Source organism: Euprymna scolopes, chromosome 16, assembly GCF_053919585.1.
Source record: "Euprymna scolopes isolate OS-2025 chromosome 16, ASM5391958v1, whole genome shotgun sequence".
In the NCBI taxonomy this organism is placed as follows: Eukaryota; Metazoa; Mollusca; class Cephalopoda; order Sepiida; family Sepiolidae; genus Euprymna; species Euprymna scolopes.
This window is the reverse complement of record NC_136497.1, coordinates 56,260,817-56,282,743: the sequence shown is the minus strand read 5'-3', so window position 1 is coordinate 56,282,743 and position 21,927 is coordinate 56,260,817. Positions and strand designations below refer to the sequence as shown.

The 21,927-nt window shown below is 33.0% G+C and overlaps 1 protein-coding gene and 1 pseudogene across 3 annotated transcripts in view; one reads left to right on the top strand and one right to left on the bottom strand.

Moving 5' to 3' along the window:
* The window catches only part of LOC145295975 (tuberin-like), a 182,850-nt gene that overhangs the window by 148,052 nt on the left and 12,871 nt on the right, over window positions 1-21,927 (top strand). For all 3 annotated transcript variants that reach the window (XM_080141909.1, XM_080141908.1, XM_080141907.1), the window contains exons 32-34: window positions 188-274; window positions 5,364-5,553; window positions 20,026-20,165. In XM_080141909.1, the coding sequence (XP_079998035.1) occupies window positions 188-274; window positions 5,364-5,553; window positions 20,026-20,165 (417 nt within the window). The remainder of the gene's footprint in view (window positions 1-187; window positions 275-5,363; window positions 5,554-20,025; window positions 20,166-21,927) is intronic.
* On the bottom strand, window positions 11,792-11,908 carry LOC145296343 (5S ribosomal RNA; annotated as a pseudogene).

Sequence of the window (21,927 nt, the reverse complement as noted above, 5' to 3'; positions counted from 1 at the left end):
GTTTTCTACGATTATGTTGTTTTAACAATAAGCCTCAGAAAAAAAGAGGGAAAAAATGATTTTTTAATCTTTTAATAAAAAATGATTATTTAACATTATTCGGTTTTCTAAATTGTCAAATGAAACTTGTAAAATAATGCTTTCAAAGTTGTAACCAAATTTCTCTATTCTTTTTTTTTGTTTACAGGAAACACAACGATCACTGGAACTTTTAGATTATATTCCATCCTATGAAACTCATAAAATTGGGGTTTTATATATTGGAGAAAACCAGGTGTGTTTCTGTTTATATTTGACTACAACATGTTTTATATATGATTCTAAGTTTCGTTTAATTGTAACTGTTTCTTATTTTGAGTCAGTTATGTTCTTGACTAGAAGGAGTTTACTCACAAAATTAATTTCTGATCCTGTGATTGTGTGTGTGTGTGTGTATATATATATATATATATAGAGAGAGAGAGAGAATAAATGACAAAAAGTTATATTCCAAAATTCACGATGTTGACCATCTTATAATTTATTCCTTTAATTCAGTTGACTTATACAATTCTTGACAGTATCTGTTTCGTAGCGCAAAATCAATCACTTAATTATTATATCAATCAGAAGAAATAGCAACAATCAATCCGTCAAAAGGAATTGAAATGTGATTTGACATGGTAAAAATTCGAAAATTGGAAGACAAGCTGCAGATACCTTTATATTTTTCCATTACGCCATATTGAATTATATATATATATATATCTCCAAAGTTGATTCTTTTGTTAATGAATCTCTTTTTTTATGGTTTCTTTTTCTTTTCATCTACAATTTTTTTCTTTTTATTGTAAGTTAATATTCTTGGTTAATGGATTACATAAAAAAGTGATCCATAAGGGATTTTTGTCTTATTCGAAAAAGATGTAATAGAATTAAAGTAGGAGATATTGAATGATTAAGACGTATTGTGGCAAATGCAGAAAATAACAAAAATCTTGTGAGTCTCGATAATGCGATGATAAATTATTTTTGTAGAAGGCATGTTAGTAAATATCTTTTTTTTTAATTTTTTTTTTTTTTTAAATTTTTTAAGGCATGTGAGTTCAGAAAGAATGGGATATTTCCAAATTATTTGAACTCGGTCATGCTTTTTTTTTTTTTTTTTTTTTTTTTTTTTTAATGCCTCTCCTTAAACTCTGTTGATTGAGCCAAGTTGTTTTTGTTTTATTAATCATCATTCACTCAAATGTCATATTGTATTTTTCGGACTGTAGTTCTCATCTGGAGCCTAATTTTCACAACATTTCGGTTGATGTAACCTTCTTTAGGTGTTTCTTGTCAAACTCTGGGATCTTTCTGTCGAACTAGGGAATCTGCATGGAATTTCGTACGGAACTCTATATTTACTTCACGAGGATAGCATGCTCTCATTCCGTCAATCGTGACTAAATAGAGGTCCTAAGTTAGATTGAAGAATCCAAATAATATGAATAACCAATCCTCATCTCAAAAATTAAAAATGTTTTTATTATTGTCGCCTTATACAAGTGTTTGCAGCTTTTCTCAACTTTTTCCAAACACCATGTATTTGTATTTTTGCTGCCATTTTGCAACCATCACATGTGACTTGCCAGTCCTCCTTCATAATGGGATCAGCTTCCACTCTCTTTCTCCTCTTAATCAAAGAATATACATTTGAACACTTACGATTTTTTTTCTGTTACTTCACCCTTTTTCTTTCTCCACTCATGTATTTATCCTTAACCCTAACCCTAACCTTCTGATTCTCTGTGACTTTCGTTTCTTCTCTTTCTCTTTTACCTTTTCTTTTACATTTCTGTCTCACACACACACACACACACACACGCACGCACATAAAATATTTGGTTTACATTATGTAAAATCCAGTTTCAGAAATAATTGTTTGTGTCTCCTTGGGAAAAACAAGTCGGTTACACAGCAGAATGTCAAAAAAAAAAAAGGATTTAGGTTCTCGGTTCAAGTATGCACATATGATAAATAATATGGTAAATAAGAAGGGAATGGGGATTCTTTCTCAAGGCACCTGTAAAATGAGGATAAACAGACATTGAACACTTTAAAAAAAAAAATGAATAAGGAGTTTAAAAAGTTATTTACAAAAATATGGGGGGGATTAAAAAAAATGCACAAGCAATAGGAATAGCGTCTTATCAAATATACAGCTCGATCTAAGAATACATATGCAAAAACATCAGGCTGCACAAGATTCTAATTCTTTTCTACAACTGCCATGCCTTCGAGTGCTGCGTAAAGATTTAAAAAGTGGGGGAGGGGCAAAACCAAGCTTGCGTTGATATAGCCATCACAAGTTCTTTTGTTCTCCCTTTCTTTTTCTCCCCTTTTTTTCCATCTCCAAGCCGAAAAACAAAGAAAATTTAAAAAAAGAATATATTTTCGTTCTGTGATATTTTTTTATTTTACAAAAGTAATCTAGTTTATAGATTGTTACAATGTGTGATATGTACATGTAACGGCTTAGTTCTTTTCTTAAAATTGTATTAAATAATAATATAGAACTGATAAGACAAAAGCTTTTATTTGCTGGTTTCGATTAATTTACATAAGTTACCTTTTCCTAAGTGATTTTAAATTAAGTTGTTCAATTACGTTTATAATTCACTAGCACGGAAACTTTACGTTGCCAGAGATTGAATGAAAATCAACAAATGTGTCGCACTTCCAATACTTTTATTGTCATCGAAATCAGTGAAATCACCCATTTTTCAATCAAATTGATTGCATGCTCTAGTCAGAATTCCACCGCAGTGCACTAGGAAGAAGCTTTACATGCTTCTTCACATTGACTTAATCCACAATACACTGTAGTCTACATTGAACTGTAGAAAACCAACTGCTAATTTTATAAAATTATTTTTATACAATGGCTTGAATGAAAGTTTAAAATGCAAAAATCAAATATCATGGTTCAACTGTGCTCCAACAGAAACATTAATTTTGAATGTGCCTCTGTCTTATCAAAGAACATACTGTTGATTTTATATGCTGGGCCCTTCTTGTGCAGTGATAAAGCTTCTCAAATTCACTTGTGATATTAAGCTGTATGAAGTGTGCAGACTTTGGTCAAAATCAGACAGTTTTTTTTCTTTAATGAGATTTTACAGCTATCGGTTTTGGATATAAAACCTATCTAAAACCATTCCTAGATACATAAAGTACATTTGTATGAAATTTAAAATAAATTGGCCCAGCCGTTTCAGAGTCTATGGAGAACAGTTTCTCTCTGCTTTTTATATATAAGTAGATATATATATATATATATACTAGCATGGGTACCCGGCGTTGCTCAGGCCAACATGAAGTTCCGTTTAGAACACACCTGCTATACTAACGATATTGATCACTTTCATCATGGGCAATGTCGATACCCCCACAACAATTTCAAAAATAAAAGAATGGATAAAAACATGCAAATGTAATCACTCCAAAAAAGAAGTATGTGATACCTCTCCATTAGATAATTCAGCAAAAGGGATACAAAGACAAGAAGCTATTCTGGATATTGAATACTTTAGTTGCCTGTGCGCTGGGGGGAAAAAACTCCCCACCCCCCCACCCCACACACACGAATAAAATAAAAAAATAAATGAATCAAAACAACTTTTGTTTCAATAAAAATAGCAGCAAGTGCCTGTGCAACCACAAAAAGAAAAAAAATTAGCCACAAAGCTGAAACACGAAAGAGGGAAAGAAGGGAAAAGGTAATTTATAAACAATTTTGCCAACCATACCCCAACGACTTATGATGTTATGACCTTGAAAAAATGTTTATAAACATTAATGCATGTGTGATTTAAGAACAAAGATTGGAATTCCTTTCACTGGCTTTTTTTTTTTTTTTTCTAAAAGTGTGGTTTAAATATCAATTCTTGGAACGGTCAAAGATTCTGTATAGCAGTTTCAAGAATAATAAAAACAAACAAATGAAATCCTTTCAGTTTGATTTATTCAGAAGTGTTATTTGTTTTATTTTTTAAGTATTTAAAAAAAGAAATACAAAACATTTTTATATCTACACGGAATTATTTTTTTCATGCTAGAAACTTATTGCGATTACCAAATTATTTTATTTGGTGGAGAATTTTTGTTTTTGTTATTTTTTTTTCCAAATGAAAATAAAAATCACGGAATGGTCAAAGATTATATTTCAAAGTTTAAAGGGGAAATAACTTTAAACCCAGTTCTAAAAAATCAATGTCGGTAATATTTTAAAATAATTTAAATTTAATATATTATAATATAAATCAAATTTAAATAACAATCTTAAATAGAACACTTCAAACAATTTTCTCAGTATAAACTAATATACAGCTATTAAATAAAATTGAGTTTTCTTAATGTAATATGCAAATGTGGTTACCTCTTAATTGTATATTTTGGAAAAATCATCTATAATATAAATCTCATCTGTCTGTTTAAATGTATGTATGTCTAAAAGTTTCAACAGAGGCAACGGATTTTCACGAGATTGGTATCGTTTTGAAGCTTGACTCTTTGAACGACAAATATTGAAAAATTGGCTAAAAACATTAATTCCTTCACCCTCAACTGGGCACTTTTCTACAAGGAGGGGGTTGCGTTTTTGCCGATATTTTCGAAAGTCATCCCCTCTTTTCGATTGACTAGCCTTAATTTAAACCTTTGCCACTTTTGGTTTGGCGATGGACGCAACGGCAAAGACGTCATGTTTTTTTTTTTCACATTCTTTTCCTCCTTCACAGTACGGGTTCAATCAAGCCTGCCTGATTACTACCACTTTTTTTTTTCTCAACACACCTTCTCCAAACACCCGGGCAACGCCAGGCATCCAGGCTAGTACTATATATAGAAATAAATGAAATAGTAAATTAATGGATCTTTTTGTATATATTAATCAAATTGTGAACAAAAAGACAGGAATACAAATATTATATATATATATATATATATATATATATATATATATATATATATATATACACACCCACAAACACACAGAGGTAAGTTACATTCTAATGACCAAAGAACAGTTAGTCCATAGTTTTACTCATTTATTCAATATTTCAATTTTCGAATCTCTCTATTATAATGAAAAAGAACCGGAATATGTTTCAAAAATATATATTTTTATATAATCTCATGATGTATATTTAATTTTATTAATTAATTTGAAATGAAATTATAATGAATGATGTTCAAATAACTACCCAGATAACACCATTTTCAGTTTATAAATATTTGTTGTATCAGTCTCATCTAATTTCATATTTCTTTCTTTTTTAAAACTGGCTATAAATGGCAATTACTTAACCTCATCATCCATTTTTTTTTGTCTTTGTCAGTGTAATAGCGAAGTAGAAATATTATCCAACCAACATGGGTCGGAGCGATATCAGAAATTCTTGGAGAATTTAGGGCAACTAATTTATCTGAAGGACACGGATGCAAAATGTGTGTTTCTTGGTGGGCTTGATGGCCGGGAGAAAAGTGATGGTCAGTTTGCCTATAGCTGGCATGACGAATTTATGCAAGGTAAGGAGTTTTATTATTTTTCTGCTCTCTTCTGTATCTCCCCATGTAATCCCGACTTTTTGTTCTTATAGCACCTCATCACTATTAGCCTCTCTGGGTAACTTGGCCGCATCTCAAACATTTTACAGATTCCTTGCTGACCGTTTTTATGATCAATATCAGATGCCATATTCCATTTTTTTAGTGTTTAATAAAAAAAGGATTGAAATAATCATTGTAAGATTCAAGAATTATTGAAATAATCATTGTAAGATTCAAGAATTATTGAAATAATCATTGTAACACTCAAGAATTATTGAAATAATCATTGTAACACTCAAGAATTATTGAAATAATCATTGTAACATTCAAAAATTATTGTAATAATCATTGTAAGATTCAAGAATTATTGAAATAATCATTGTAAGATTCAAGAATTATTGAAATAATCATTGTAAGATTCAAGAATTATTGAAATAATCATTGTAAGATTCAAGAATTATTGAAATAATCATTGTAAGATTCAAGAATTATTGAAATAATCATTGTAAGATTCAAGAATTATTGAAATAATCATTGTAAGATTCAAGAATTATTGAAATAATCATTGTAATATTGAAGAATTATTGAAATAATCATTGTAACACTCAAGAATTATTGAAATAATCATTGTGATATTGAAGAATTATTGAAATAATCATTGTAAGATTCAAGAATTATTGAAATAATCATTGTAAGATTCAAGAATTATTGAAATAATCATTGTAAGATTCAAGAATTATTGAAATAATCATTGTAAGATTCAAGAATTATTGAAATAATCATTGTAATATTGAAGAATTATTGAAATAATCATTGTAACACTCAAGAATTATTGAAATAATCATTGTAACACTCAAGAATTATTGAAATAATCATTGTAACACTCAAGAATTATTGAAATAATCATTGTAACACTCAAGAATTATTGAAATAATCATTGTAACACTCAAGAATTATTGAAATAATCATTGTAAGATTCAAGAATTATTGAAATAATCATTGTAAGATTCAAGAATTATTGAAATAATCATTGTAAGATTCAAGAATTATTGAAATAATCATTGTAACACTCAAGAATTATTGAAATAATCATTGTAACACTCAAGAATTATTGAAATAATCATTGTAACACTCAAGAATTATTGAAATAATCATTGTAAGATTCAAGAATTATTGAAATAATCATTGTAAGATTCAAGAATTATTGAAATAATCATTGTAAGATTCAAGAATTATTGAAATAATCATTGTAAGATTCAAGAATTATTGAAATAATCATTGTAAGATTCAAGAATTATTGAAATAATCATTGTAAGATTCAAGAATTATTGAAATAATCATTGTAAGATTCAAGAATTATTGAAATAATCATTGTAAGATTCAAGAATTATTGAAATAATCATTGTAAGATTCAAGAATTATTGAAATAATCATTGTAAGATTCAAGAATTATTGAAATAATCATTGTAACACTCAAGAATTATTGAAATAATCATTGTAACACTCAAGAATTATTGAAATAATCATTGTAACACTCAAGAATTATTGAAATAATCATTGTAATATTGAAGAATTATTGAAATAATCATTGTAAGATTCAAGAATTATTGAAATAATCATTGTAACACTCAAGAATTATTGAAATAATCATTGTAACACTCAGGAATTATTGAAATAATCATTGTAAGATTCAAGAATTATTGAAATAATCATTGTAAGATTCAAGAATTATTGAAATAATCATTGTAAGATTCAAGAATTATTGAAATAATCATTGTAAGATTCAAGAATTATTGAAATAATCATTGTAAGATTCAAGAATTATTGAAATAATCATTGTAACACTCAAGAATTATTGAAATAATCATTGTAAGATTCAAGAATTATTGAAATAATCATTGTAACACTCAAGAATTATTGAAATAATCATTGTAACACTCAAGAATTATTGAAATAATCATTGTAACATTCAAGAATTATTGAAATAATCATTGTAACATTGAAGAATTATTGAAATAATCATTGTAATATTGAAGAATTATTGAAATAATCATTGTAATATTGAAGAATTATTGAAATAATCATTGTAATATTGAAGAATTATTGAAATAATCATTGTAATATTGAAGAATTATTGAAATAATCATTGTAATATTGAAGAATTATTGAAATAATCATTGTAATATTGAAGAATTATTGAAATAATCAATAAACAATATGGATTTAGACAAGCCCGTTCCACAGCAGACATCCTCACCGTGATCTCTGAACGTATATACCAATCACTGGACAAAGCGGGGGAAGGCAGAGCGGTAGCTCTAGATATATCTAAGGCTTTTGACAGGGTATGGCATGAGGGTCTCCTCAGGAAGATTAGATCTTACGGTATCACTGGTAGAATACTTAACATAATTAAATCCTTCTTAGATAAGAGAAAAATCCAGGTAGTCCTCGACGGTCGCACATCTAAACAATATGATATAAATGCGGGAGTGCCCCAGGGTTCTATCCTTGGACCTCTATTGTTCCTGATATTCATAAATGACCTCCCCGACAACATTGCCTCTGAGATGGGTATATATGCTGATGACACTACACTCTATGGCAGACACGACAGGAAGACGAATGAACACATTTCTAAAGAAATGGCAGAAACACTAGAGGAAGACCTCCAATCTGTAGTGGAATGGGGACAAAAGTGGTTGGTCGCGTTCAATGCTGCCAAGACTAAACTAGTTTCATTCAATAATTACAAGAAACCCTCTCTACCACCAATAGCAATGGCCAACTACCCTTTATCTGAGAGTCCATCTTTCAAACTCCTTGGCCTAACGTTCACAGGAAACATGAGTTGGAACAATTACATTGAAGGCATTGCCAGGGCCGCTGCAAGAAAGGTGGGCTCTCTCTACTGTGCTAGAAAACTACTAACACCCGAAAGTATCCTGTACCTCTATAAGGCCACCATTCGCCCATGTATGGAGTATTGCTGCCACATCTGGGCTGGTGCATCTGCTACTAGTCTCTCGCTCCTTGACAAGGTTCAAAAGAGAGTCGCAAATCTGATAGGCCCTGAACTGGCATCTAAGCTTCAGCCTCTGTCCCATCGACGAAATGTTGCATCCCTCTGCCTGTTCTACAAGTATTTTAGTGGTGAATGCTCTGATGAACTGCAATCACTTGTGCCCCCACGACGCGAGCACCCTCGACAAACCCGACAGGCTACTAGATCCCACCCCCACACTGTAGAGGTCCCCAGATGTAAAAGATCTTTTTACTCCAATAGTTTCTTCCCCAGAACCGCAAGACTCTGGAATTCCATTCCAGGTCCCTGCTTCCCCAACAGTACTGACGTGCAGAAGTTCAAGTGTAACGTGAACCGACACCTTGCTGCCCAAATCCCTACATAGTACCCCAGTAGTTGTTGCCCCTGATAGTAGCCCCCTACACCAAAGTGGCAATTTGCCTTGTTTTTGGTGAAAATGTAATAAAAAAAAAAAAAAAAAAAAAAAAAAAAAATTGTAATATTGAAGAATTATTGAAATAATCATTGTAATATTGAAGAATTATTGAAATAATCATTGTAATATTGAAGAATTATTGAAATAATCATTGTAATATTGAAGAATTATTGAAATAATCATTGTAATATTGAAGAATTATTGAAATAATCATTGTAATATTGAAGAATTATTGAAATTAAGTTATCAAAGAGTAAATCTTTAACAAAAACAAAACTTATCAAGATAAGAAAAGCTCAACACTATTGAGAGGAGGAAACAATATTAAATCAAATAAAAAGAATAAAAGTTATATATAACTTTATCATATCATCAGAAAATAAGAAAAACTTAAGGGGCAAATTAAGAAAAACTGTTAGGTCATGGCATTTTGGCAATGGTAAAGAAAATTGTTTAGATGAACATAGCCTCTTTTCTTTCCTTCCCTTTTCTTTTTATCTTTTTTTTTTTCTCCATGTGGAAAAATGGTTGAGTCATGTAGGGCAGTAGAAATTATTCAAAATAAAAAAACAAAAACAAACAAAAACAAATCAGTCCAGCGAGTCAACATTGATGAAGTATTGGGAGGGGGGGGGTATTGAACATGACTTAGCTGTGAGGCAGTCCACCTTCGTCGGCGTGCGATTCAATGTCTTTTGAATTTTGCTTATCCACATTTCTTCTCTTATATTTTCTTTCCGATATAAGGACCTTTCATTCCCACATATCCGCGCCAAGGTGTATTCATAGTTCTTGGTAAAATTCCCTTTTGGCTCTAGGGATGAGATTAATATTGAGTGGGCTTCCAATTTATTATGTGAACCATATTCGCTGATGACGTTCGTTTTTTGGACGTAATCAGTTTCATGTCGTTTTCTCAACTAACTCCTTTTTTTGTGTCCCGCACATAAACACTTAATTCTCGCTAAAAGTTTGTTTTTCTCCTCTTCCCTTTTTTCTTTCCCTCTGCTGCTTTATTTGGGATGGGGATGGGGTGTCTTGATGATTTCTTGTCTTGCGGAATGACTTGGTGGGCAAGGAATGGCGATGGGGTGTTTAATTCGCTTTCTTTTTATGGGTAAACGCGTGGATATTTGGTTGCTGCATGTCTCGATAGCAATGGGGGTAGCAGTGTCAGAAAACTCCATTAAAAATCCGTGATAAAAAATTGAATCATTCGACCTATCTTTCGAAGCTTATAACTACTTGAAAAATGTAATTCAAACCCCTATTTTTTTTAAATGAGCAAAGACCAAATTTTAAAAAAATAACAGGTGTAATAGCAAATTATGCAATATTTGTTTTTTTAAATTGGTTTTCTTTAAAAAGTATGTAAAGAAAATCAACGAATTTTAACTTACTTCGATAAAATATATGTGTGTATATATATATATATATATATATATATTCCAAAATATTACTTACCTATAAAAATACTAATCAATGGGTACTTTCATTCTTCACTGTTAAGAATTTATCCATATTTATATTTTATATTCGATGTCCTTTTTAAATAAAATACTTTTTTTAGCAAGGATTCCAAAAAACGCAGCATCAGATGTTTTTCACAGTTAGAATAAAGGGAGGCAAATGTCTGCTTTTCTTCCAGTTGAATTCTCCGGTGGCTTTAAGCGTCAATATTAATGTCTCTTTCTATTGCGTGCTGTAAACAAAAGTGAGTAAATATGGGCCACCGTAGGTGAAAATAATACCATTTCACTTATCTGTTTTAGCCAATAAAATAAAAAAACAGTCGACCGATTTTTTTTGTTTTTTATTTTCTTAAAGAAATACATAAGTTTTTGATTTAATATATTTTATTTCTTTTTATGGAGTGAATTTTTTTTTTTTAAATATCTAAAAAAAACAAAACATTGAATGAAATAGAAAAAATTGCTGTAATTCTACAGAATTTTCTGAACAATATAACAAGATTATAAGGTTTCACTTAAAATAAAAATTCAACATAGTTTTAAAAAAAAAGGTTTTAAACTGTGGGCTTTCAGGTAAATTTGCAAATAACTGTTCCTTTTTTGTTTTAAATTAGCTTATTTTATTTATTGATCTTTTATCTTCAATTTATGATATATAAATTTGAGGTGAGAAAATTCATTATTTTCATTTTAAGACATTTCAAAATGGGGGGGGGTGAATTTTAAAAAAAACGCTTGTCTAGGATATTATATTTGGTTTATTGGAAAGAGCATAAAATTTCACATTGAACTTAAAAATTGAACCAATAGAAAGAGTTTGATAGATTTTTAAAGTTTAAAAATTGAAAAAAATTTAACTCGTAAAATTCAATTAATTTCATTACGTAAAAAAAATGGCTGCATGAACACGTGCAGGCACTTTGTAAACACTGTTTTTTTTTGTTTTTTTTTAAATAAAAAATATTTCTCTTCCTTTTTAAACAACTTTAATAGTTTATTTTGGAAGTATATTCCATAAAGAAAATAAACCCACTTTAAAAAGAGAAATTACGGGTTTTTTATATTTTATTCTGATACACCTAGCAGTGAAGAAGAATGATGAATGAAGGCTTCCTTCAGTCTTGACAGACTATGGATACCCACTGTAAGGGTGCTTGCGTGTGAAATTTGTGTAGCAAGAGTTGTGCAATCTCCAACCACGCCTCTCCTGAGTCAACATTGTTGCATACCAGTGGCAAGTTGAGGTACAAGATGACTGGAAACAATGCCGAGATAAGCGGAGAGCACATACAGCGCCTAGAATTCCCAAATGGTCACCCATCTGATATTAGCCAGGCTCAACGTTGCTTAACTTCGATGATCTGACGAGAACCGGTGTGTCAACGTGATTATGCCGTATACCAAGTGATAAGTAGCAGTGGGGTGGAGGTGTCTGACCGATAGATATTCCAAATAAAGTTAAAGAGGAGGGGGGCACTTCTGCATTATGCCCTGTTTTCTTGTGACATTATATTCAGTTTAATGTCTGTTTTAGTGGCATGTGTGGGACAGCTTTTAGAAATTGACATCCAAATTAACTCGTCTGGCCAGGTCTTTATTTATCCCTTTTTTCTCTAAAATCCATCTTTATCACATCCTCACAAGTTTTTCTGTTACCTTAACTGTTCTTTAACTGTTACCCCGAACACTCTCATCCATTCATTCAATGTGACCACACCAACAAAGCCTCCTGGCCAGTGATGGTTGTAAGCATGTTACATGGAGAGAAATGATACGCTGAATGTATAATGTGAATCGTAAAGATAGGTTTACATGATTTTAATCCTTCTCTAAGGTCATCATTAGGCGGTATAGAAAAATGTGTGCAAAACAGGAGATTTTGTTGGTTTGGTCACATTGAAAGAATCGATAGGGATTCTTAGATTAGTAAGTGTAGAGCAATTTTTGGTATCAGTATCAGTTGACGGGGCTAAAGAAAACATGCGAGAAAATAAGTATAGGTTTGAGAGAAAACCTTGGCTAGGAACAAATTAGTTTGGAAGTCCATATTAAAAAACTGTTAAACACATGGCAGAATATAAAACAAACATTACACCGGATATGGTGATGGTTTTAAACATATACAGAAAAAGAAATTAGATTTTAATTGTAAGGGAGACAACTGTTTTTTGTATGCTTCAATGGTATAATAACAATTGAAAATTGGCTACTTAGAATCAGTTTGATATGATAGCTTAAATGCTATTTAGGTCTAACTTTTAAAATCTCACAAGTTTATAGATTAGACTAGCAAAGATACCCGTGCTTCGCACGGAGCTTTGTTGCGCACTCGGGTACCAAAATCTGTGGGCACCTTTCCAGTAAGTTGATGTTGTAAGAGCAACGATTGCATAAGGTGATTAACATTTTAACTACCTCTTGTAGTGACTGAAATTCAATCAGGAACTTCACAAAACATTTTCATCAAAAAGGAAGGTTACTTGATGTTACATAGTAAATTTTTCATTGAAGTAATTTTCAACTCTTGCTTAAATTTTATCTTGCACATTCAATACTAAAAACTTACCACAATCAGATCATGTCAGTTTTTCCTCATATCCATTTCTCAAACTTTTCACTGAAGAGCCTCAGGGTAAACTACATTTCTGCTGCTTTGATTTGGAGCCAGAATGTAGAGTTTTTCTGAACTTCCTGTCCGGCTGATGGAGACGTAGAACATACCGTGACTGAAGCAGTCTGATGTCAAGTCTACGCCAATGGTGTTAAATGTCTGACCTTGACTTTTGTTTATGCTCATTGCAAAACACACCTTCACAGGAAATTGGAGTCTCCGGAATTTAAATGGAAGTTCTGAGTCCGATGGAACTAAGGGGATCCTTGGCAGTAGAACGGTTTCGCCTTTGTAGGGACCACAGGAAATGGTGGCCTCAAGTACATTGGTGTGCAATCTGGTGATAACACATCTGGTTCCGTTTGTTGTTTTTGGCGGTTCCAAGGATCGAAGAATCATGATTGGCGATCCAATTTTGAGATTTAAAATGTGTGGAGGCATTCCAGATATCTCCAAAGAGTTTAAAAACTCCACAGGGTAGTGAACAGCTTCATATTCATTAGTAGCCGAATCAACTGACTTGTATTGCTTTGTGTCTCCTGGAAATTCATCCATTATTGAATTGTTCAAATGATTCACATTGCTGTTTAATGGCGAAATAATAGCCCTCTCAGCAAGCCAATCCGGTGATTTTCCATTGTTTTGCAGGTCTGGGTACACTTTGTCTTTCAGTTGCTTCTGATTACCGACACATTTACCAAGCGCAGTTGGAATCTTAATTGTGTCAGGTGAAGAAGTGATAGGAAACTGACCATTACCGATTTGGAGAAGCAATTTTGAGAAGTCTGCTGCAGCTGTGTTATCAGAGATATAGGTTCTCCTATTAGTAGTCAGTCTCTTCACTATAACGTGCCTCCAGAGATAGGATTGTTTCAAACTTGCATTGACAATGTTAGCCCTTGTGCCATTTTTAACCACTGGGAGGATTTGACGGAAATCACCGCAAAATAAGGTTGGAATGCCACCCATGGGATTCTTGTTTCCTGTGATGTCTTGCAGTGTTCGGTCAATTGCTTCATAAGCACTCTTGTGCGTCATTGGGGCTTCGTCTACAATGATTGCAGAGGTGTCTCTAATTACATTTGCCAAGGCTGAGTTACCAGTAATTTTGCAAACTGGCTGATCCATTCGATGAGTATCCAAGGGTACTTTAAAAGTGCTGTGAAGAGTGCGGCCACCTTGTAGTAGAGTAGCAGCAATGCCACTGAATGCTGTTGCAAGCACAATCTTTCTCATGGATCTAATCTTTGCAAGGATCAAATTGATTACAAAAGTCTTGCCCGTACCACCTGGAGCATCAAGAAACATCATGTTTTTGTTCATTTCACCTTGTGCTTCCAACATTGCCATGAATGAATTGTAAACTTCTCTTTGAGAATCGGTCAGTTTTTCTTGCATATTTTCTGCTTGTAGGGAAAGTTCTTCAAGATTATAAGTAACTTCACGTTGATACTCTCTCGCGAGTCTTTCATCTCTCCCTTGTGTTGGTGCAGGTAATCCATAGCTTGCCAATGGTTGACCGCACATAAGGAGAACTTTTTCTTCAATTAGACAAAGAGTTTTATTGTAGATGTCCTCATTAAAATCTGCTTCTGGATTGTTAACTTCTTGCCTGTATCTGTGAAGAATGTCTTCAGATATTACATCACGAAAAGCCATCCAGATCTCAAGAGGATTTCTTGGCTCGCAGGCTGTTAAAATTATCACAAATAGGCTTCGCAAATTTGAAGGTGATTGAGTGGCACTTGCCTCTCCTACTGCTTGATGCAAGTGATGGTCATTTTCTAGAAGGCCTCGAGCAAGGCACGCTGCTCTGTATGTTTCAAACACCTGACCATTGTATGCTCGCAAATTTTGAAATGAAGTTGGACCAGCAACCTCATTGAGCAACAGGCGTAAGAAATAACACTCCCCTGCTTTTGGACTAATCGTGTAGATTCTCCCAATGCATGGTGCCATCATCATTTTCAGTACCTTCAACTTGTACCCCACGCATTCTTCTCATCCATTTCTTTGTCGATTTGTTCCAAGTGTAAAACTCAGGGACTTCTACGTATTTGAGACCCCTTGCAAAGTCATCCTCATGGCAGAGTTGAAAAAATGCTGTCAAAGTTGTGGCAGGCGGTGGACCTTGGGCTCGTTCCAGAGCAGTATCAGCTGAGAACATGACACGCTGCCCATTTTCAAGATGAACAGAAAGTTGTACAATTGGGGGGAAATGTTCATGGATGGGATGTTCCAATATCCTCCAGGCCGCCTCTGAACTGCCGACATACCTTGCATTCTGGAACTGCTGGATCTCATCCACAATGTGACTTTGTACTTGGCCTTGTTGGTTAGCTGCTCCATCAGTTCTTTGTAGTTCAAACACTGCTTGATCACATCCTTTATTCACGTATTTGAGGACATATTTGATGCTTTGGATCGAGCTGCAAATTTCTACGTTAATGTGAGCGTTGAACTGCTGAAGGAGGACCTTGTTGTACGGAACAATCCACTGGTTTGTTATTTCTTGATTAACATACCGACCATTTCTCTTCATCCTTATTGTACCAGTCTGGCCTCCATCTTCTGGTTTTCTTCGCCTGTACTTGGGGTAAGAGTCTTGGCCTTGCTCGGTACACTGAAGAAATTCTTTTGGGTATTTTTGGAACATTTGTTGTCAATCATACATGGACAATTTGGATTAAATGGTCCATAAGGTCCATGCACCATATGTGCCATCACTTTAGCATGAAGATTAGGATCTTCCTCTTTGTCAGGGATCTCTGCAGATATGCAGAGATCCATTTTTTCTGGTAGAAGTTTGTCCTCTGGGGCCTGCCAGGTGAGGATGTGTGCATGCGGCAGTCCTCTTTTTTGATATTCAATACTGTACAGGAAAGCCCTCAGCCTGCCAAATCCTCCCTTTTTAATAAATTCAAGTAACTTTTTTAGCTTCTGCCTGAAAACCCTGGCAACAATATCTGGACGATCCTGAGGGTCTTGCCCTTGAAGACAATTTTCTGTAATTTCTGTCCACTTTGGATTTGTTGTGAACGTGATGAAGAGGTCGGCTTGGCCCATTCGCCGAACATATGCCATGGCATCACTTTGACGCTCAAACATGTATCGAGGGCCTCCTGTATAAGTTGCCGGAAGTACAACTCGTTGACCAAACTGTTCTGGATTCCCATCCTCCCTAAGAATTGAATCTCTCAAGTTGCTATAATTGTCAGCTCTCAGGGTCTGTTGCTCACGCCTCAGGAACTGTAAACGTTCTGTTTCAATCTTGCAGTACACATCCACCAGCCATTGTTGAAATAGCCTTCGGTACCAGAGAAAATAGTTTCCAGGCCGAGTCATTAAATGGTACGAATAAAATTGCTGTTGGGTAACTTTTCGCCCATTGGATGCCTTCATGTAGATGTTGTAAGATGGAGAACCATAGGGGTACATTAACGGGTACATTAAAGTATCGTAGAGGGGATGTAGTTCGGAGATCCATTTTAATGTATCATTTCTAAAACGCAAGACAATATCCCGGTTAGCTGTTGGTTCATTCTCCATTAATATTCCAATCTCATACGTTGTTGTTGGAGCATTGAATCGCCGTGGATGCTCTTCTTGCGGCCTTCGGTCTTCCCTTATGACAACTTTATGTTCTACCAAGTGTTCTTCTTCAATCCTCTCCTTTGTTGTTTTCAGCTGACAAATAAAGCTGTTGTTCTCATGTAAAAATTCAGTCAGACTTTGGAGAATGTCTCTATTGAGTCTACTGTCACGTCCCCGATTATGTAGTTCCTCTTCCAGACTATCCAAGAAGTAGACTTGAATAAACTTTGCTGTTTCATCTTCAGGTGGTAAAAGACTCCCAATCTGGTGGCAAACCTGGCCTCGAATTCTAAAAGAAGGATTCCACCCATGTACTGCCGCAATTTTGTGACCAAATGATGTCATTGCAAAACAATTGTTATAACAGCGTAGATTTTGCAGAAAATCTTTAGAGATGGGACCATTGCCGGAGAGCAAATCTTGAAGCAACTGAGGCAGTGGTGGAAAGCTATCAAGCACAACTTTGCCAGAAGAACAACAACAACCAGGGGTTTCTCCTTTAAATTTTACAGCTGAGCAATGTTGACATACTTTGTCCATTTTTCCTATATCAGCTGTAGTGAGAGAGTCATTTTTGTTGTAGAGCAATCCTTTTCTATTGCAGTGTTCTATTTCATGGTGTCTCAAAGCAGTCATTCGTTGTCTAGCTGCCTCGTTTTCTGTCAATTGCTGGGGCAAAGTCATACTCTCTCTCCATGCAGCCTCTCGTTGTTGCCCTTGGTATAGGCGAAAGCTTCGTTGGGTTTCCGATTCATTCTGATGTCGTTGAGCCACTCTCAACTCACCTTGTGTACGTCTACTTACCTCATATAATTCATTCGATCGTAATATTGCTTCTCTTTCCAGTGCATATCTTTGCCTTTCTTGAATTTCATCTTGTGATGAATTTAACCGCCTTACAGCATGTCTAGTTCTGTCAGCTTCACGTTGGGTTTCTCTTTCCAAATCTGACAGTCTTGCTCTCCTTTCTCTTTGACGTATCCTGTTAAGTTCTAGACGTCTTTCTCTATCTGAATTGTTTTCATTGGAGCGAATTGCAGCAACTCTTAGTCTATTAGCTTCCAATCTTTCCATTCTTTCTTCCTCACTTTCGTTTCTACTTCGTTTGGGTGGCATAATTTCGGTTTTAAACGGAATTGTTTAACGATATTAATGATTGTAAATTAATTAAGCGTAAAGGAAATGTATACTAACTGAAATGGACGAACTATAAATAATATTTCTGAATAGTACAATTATAAACAATTTTTTTTTTATTATTATTTATTTTTTTTTTTTATTCAATTTTCACCCCAAACAAGGCACAGTGCCACTTTGAAGCAGGGGGCTACTATTAGGGAATTAATTAGCGGGGTCATTATGAAGGGAGAAGAGTAGAATTATATTGTACCTATTTACTATGCCTCCCCACGGGACAGAGTTAGACACCAGGGTCGTTTTTTAACGTGGAGAAAAGGTACAAAAATAAAAATTGTCTCAGTCGTGAAGGATTTCTCCTCCACCAAAAGAGAACAAGAAAATGAAGTGCAGCATCTGAAGAACAGATACTACACTTTGATCTTGACCAAAAGGAATGAATAAAAGCGACCTACGTGTGACTCATTACTTCCGGGTGTAAACGTCACAGTCTAAAAGTAATAATTAAAAAAAAAAAGTAAATGTAAAATAAATGTAATACCAACTTAGGTTAACTAAGTAAACAGTACAATTAAAACAGTTCTATTAAAACAAATAATTACTAAGATCTAGGTAATTGTTAGTCTCATTGTTATGGTTTTAAAGAAAAAAATGTGTAAAAAAAGTTCTGCTTTTGTGAGTACGTGTATTTCTTTTAAATTACATAACCTTTTTATTTTATTAATTATATCTCTTTTAAATTTATATATTTTGTTAGTAAACTGGAAGAAATTCAGTTGAATAAAACCTTGTTCGTGTTCTTTACGTTAAACTCATATTTTTATAAAAGGTTCATCCGGTTTAAAGAAAGCGCTAAGTTTAAATAAGACTGGAAATAACTAATTCAATATATAAATAGAAAAATGAAATAAATATAAGCTTTAAGTCTTAAGATAGTAATAATCAAAATGTAATAAATTATTTGTAGTTCAAATCTATGATAAGACAGGCTTTCGAAATAGGCTCGACCAGAAAGATTAAATTGGAACGAAATTATAATCTCCGTGCCATTTTCCAAACAACCCCACAAAAGTAACGATATCCTGCAGTTGGTTAAATGACAATGGTTGTAAGAAAAATGTAAAAGAAAATGCGCTTATCTGTTTATTTTGACCTGTTTTATTTAATTAAAAAAAAATTGGCTATAACTGGAAGAGAGCGTTATGTTTTGGGGGTTGTTTAAAAAATAGAATGGAAATAAAGTTAGTTCCGTTTTAATTGTGTTTAATTGCGGCAAGCGCTAACAAAATCGAAAAATCACTGTTTACATTCGAAATGTTAACTTTTATAGGTTTACAGGTTTGCTGACAAGGCTGGGGGTGTTTAATACAATTATTTTACTAAATTGATTTTTTTCATTTAAAAATAAAATTATTTCTTTTTTAATAAAGTTTTATTTTAAAATATTTGTTTTTGTTTATTTATATAAAATTACGATAGTTGAATTGTATTCTTTCAATTATATTGGCAAGTAAAATATAAAAGATTAAAACGGAACAAAATTGAAATTTCCATTACATTTTCAATACAATCCCAAAACATAAAGCTTTCCTCGCCAATGAATTGTTTTGATAATATACGTAAAGTGAAATAAATCGAATATAAAATTAAATGAAAATATATTAAATAATTAAATGTTAAATAGATTTTGTAAATAGTACAGTTGAAATGATTAGAATATTTCCAATATGTAATAAGGTCGAGGTAATTAGTTAAAGAGATTTAATATAATGTGATATGCAAATGAGCATAAGTCATTCGATATGGGGGTGGTTTGTAGACTAGTATATAAAAAAATTAGGCATAGATTCTTATGTCTCCTATAACAGAAACATCCTAAAATGGGTTCTAATGTTTCTCTACCAGGAGAGATCTACCCTCTTACCTCCTTTATATTTCGTTGATGATGGAGAGCTGTACACACAGACAGAAACACACGAACCCTATTACTTTATAAAAATATAGATAATGTTAAAATTTTTCTTGACTTTGGATGAAGAAAATGACTTTGTTACATAAAATCTTTACCTAATTAACAACCATTTTTTGTTGGTTAAATTCACAATTTTATTAATTAAACATGCCTGGATTTTTTTTTTTTTTTTCATTCTTTGATTTATGTCTCTATTCATTGCAGTCATCTTTCACGTAGCAACTCTGATGCCAAATATGAAAAATGATAAACTACGAAATAATAAAAAACGCCATATTGGTAATGATTATGTAAATATTGTGTACAACGACAGCGGTGAGGAGTACCAGATTACCACTCTCAGGGTATGTAACCATTTTCTTTTTTTTTTTCCATTTTCTTTTTTTTTTTTCCATTTTCTTTTTTTTTTTCCATTTTCTTTTTTTTTTTCCATTTTCTTTTTTTTTTTCCATTTTCTTTTTTTTTTTCCATTTTCTTTTTTTTTTTTCCATTTTCTTTTTTTTTTTTCCATTTTCTTTTTTTTCTATTTTTTTTTTCCATTTTCCATTTTTTTTATCTTCCATTTTCGTTTTTTTTTTTTCATTTTCTCTTTTTTTCATTTTTCCCCTTTTTGATTTTTTATTTATTTTAAACAAGACATATTGCAACATATTGCATAGCCACTGTGTCAGAAATTGTACTATGAAATGTAACTCACTCTTATCCTTCCCGCTTTTCACTCTTCTAACCTCCCTTACTATCACTCTTCATTGTTTGAAGGTTAATTGAGGTGGTAAATTTAACCGCTGAGACATAAAGGTCTACTGTGATAAGGAACCAGATTTTGTATTTCATCAGTTTTCACTGAAACGTTGGACAGTCAACAATAAATTTGATACTGCCCACCATTTTTGTATTACAGAACCACTTGCTCTTCAGACACCCATACGATAAAAACTCATTCATATTTTCTCAAATTCTTTATGGTACTTTTACCTCCAATGATATAATTTGCTTCTCTGCATTTGAATGGTATAAAACTAACACAGCCAGAACTTTTATCTTGAATCATTTGAATTTCCATTTATTAAATCATGAACTCATTACTCCAGTTCAATCAATAATTGTGGAAACCTTATTCTACCAAGCTACGCTGCCATTTTAGACCCACTAATTTGGCAACAATTGGCCTAATATCTTTGAAAGGAATCCAGTTAAGTGGTAATCATTCTTTTACGTTTTTTTTTCTAACATGCCAAGCCCTAGCTATCTAGTTATGCAAGGCTATTTCTCACAACCGAGACATAAGGGGCTACTGTGATTAGGGGCCAGATTTTTTTGGGTATCATAAGTGAGAAGTTGTGCAGCAGTAAGATGTTTGTTCACATTACATTTAAATTTCTGCATGTTTGTAGAGTTAGATAAACTGAGAGAAGGAAGGGGGGATTCCTCAGGCAAGCAATCTGAGGAATAAACCTATTAGAGTAGAAAAGTTGCCAGTGTATATTGACTTCTACAGTGAAAGAGTGGAGTTTGAGAGTCTGTATGTTGAAGAGATACAAGTGCATTAAGTTCATAGGAGACCATTCTATGGAAGTACTTGTAAAACAAGCACAGACATACAAGATTATGGTGATGGGGTGGATCTTGGCAGACTGTGCATGATCTATTAAGTTAGAAACTCATTTGTACCTTGTTCAAGTGGTTGGTGCACTAACAATACTCTATGCACAGGCAAATGATTGCGTTATAGTAATATAAGAAAATGACAGGTGTGAGAAATTTACTAGTCCGGTAGAGGGAGCCCAATCAACCATATGTTTTGTGTGTGTGTGTGTGTTCGATTTGCTCTCGTGTTTTGAATAGAGCATTACATCATCAGTAAATATACCAATCTCAGATGTAATTTGTTTTTCTGTCATTTTTAAAAATTTTCTAAATAAGACAAATATTAATGTGAGTTTTAGACTTGAGTTTTTTAAATCAGACTTATTAAATCCACTTTTGCACGAATTTCTGCAGTAACCCACATTGTATTCATGGTTTTTTTATAAAGTAGTTTTCCTCGGTCTGGCATAGCCAGACAATCTATCTTTTAACTGCTTTTAGTTAAGTTTAATTAATATA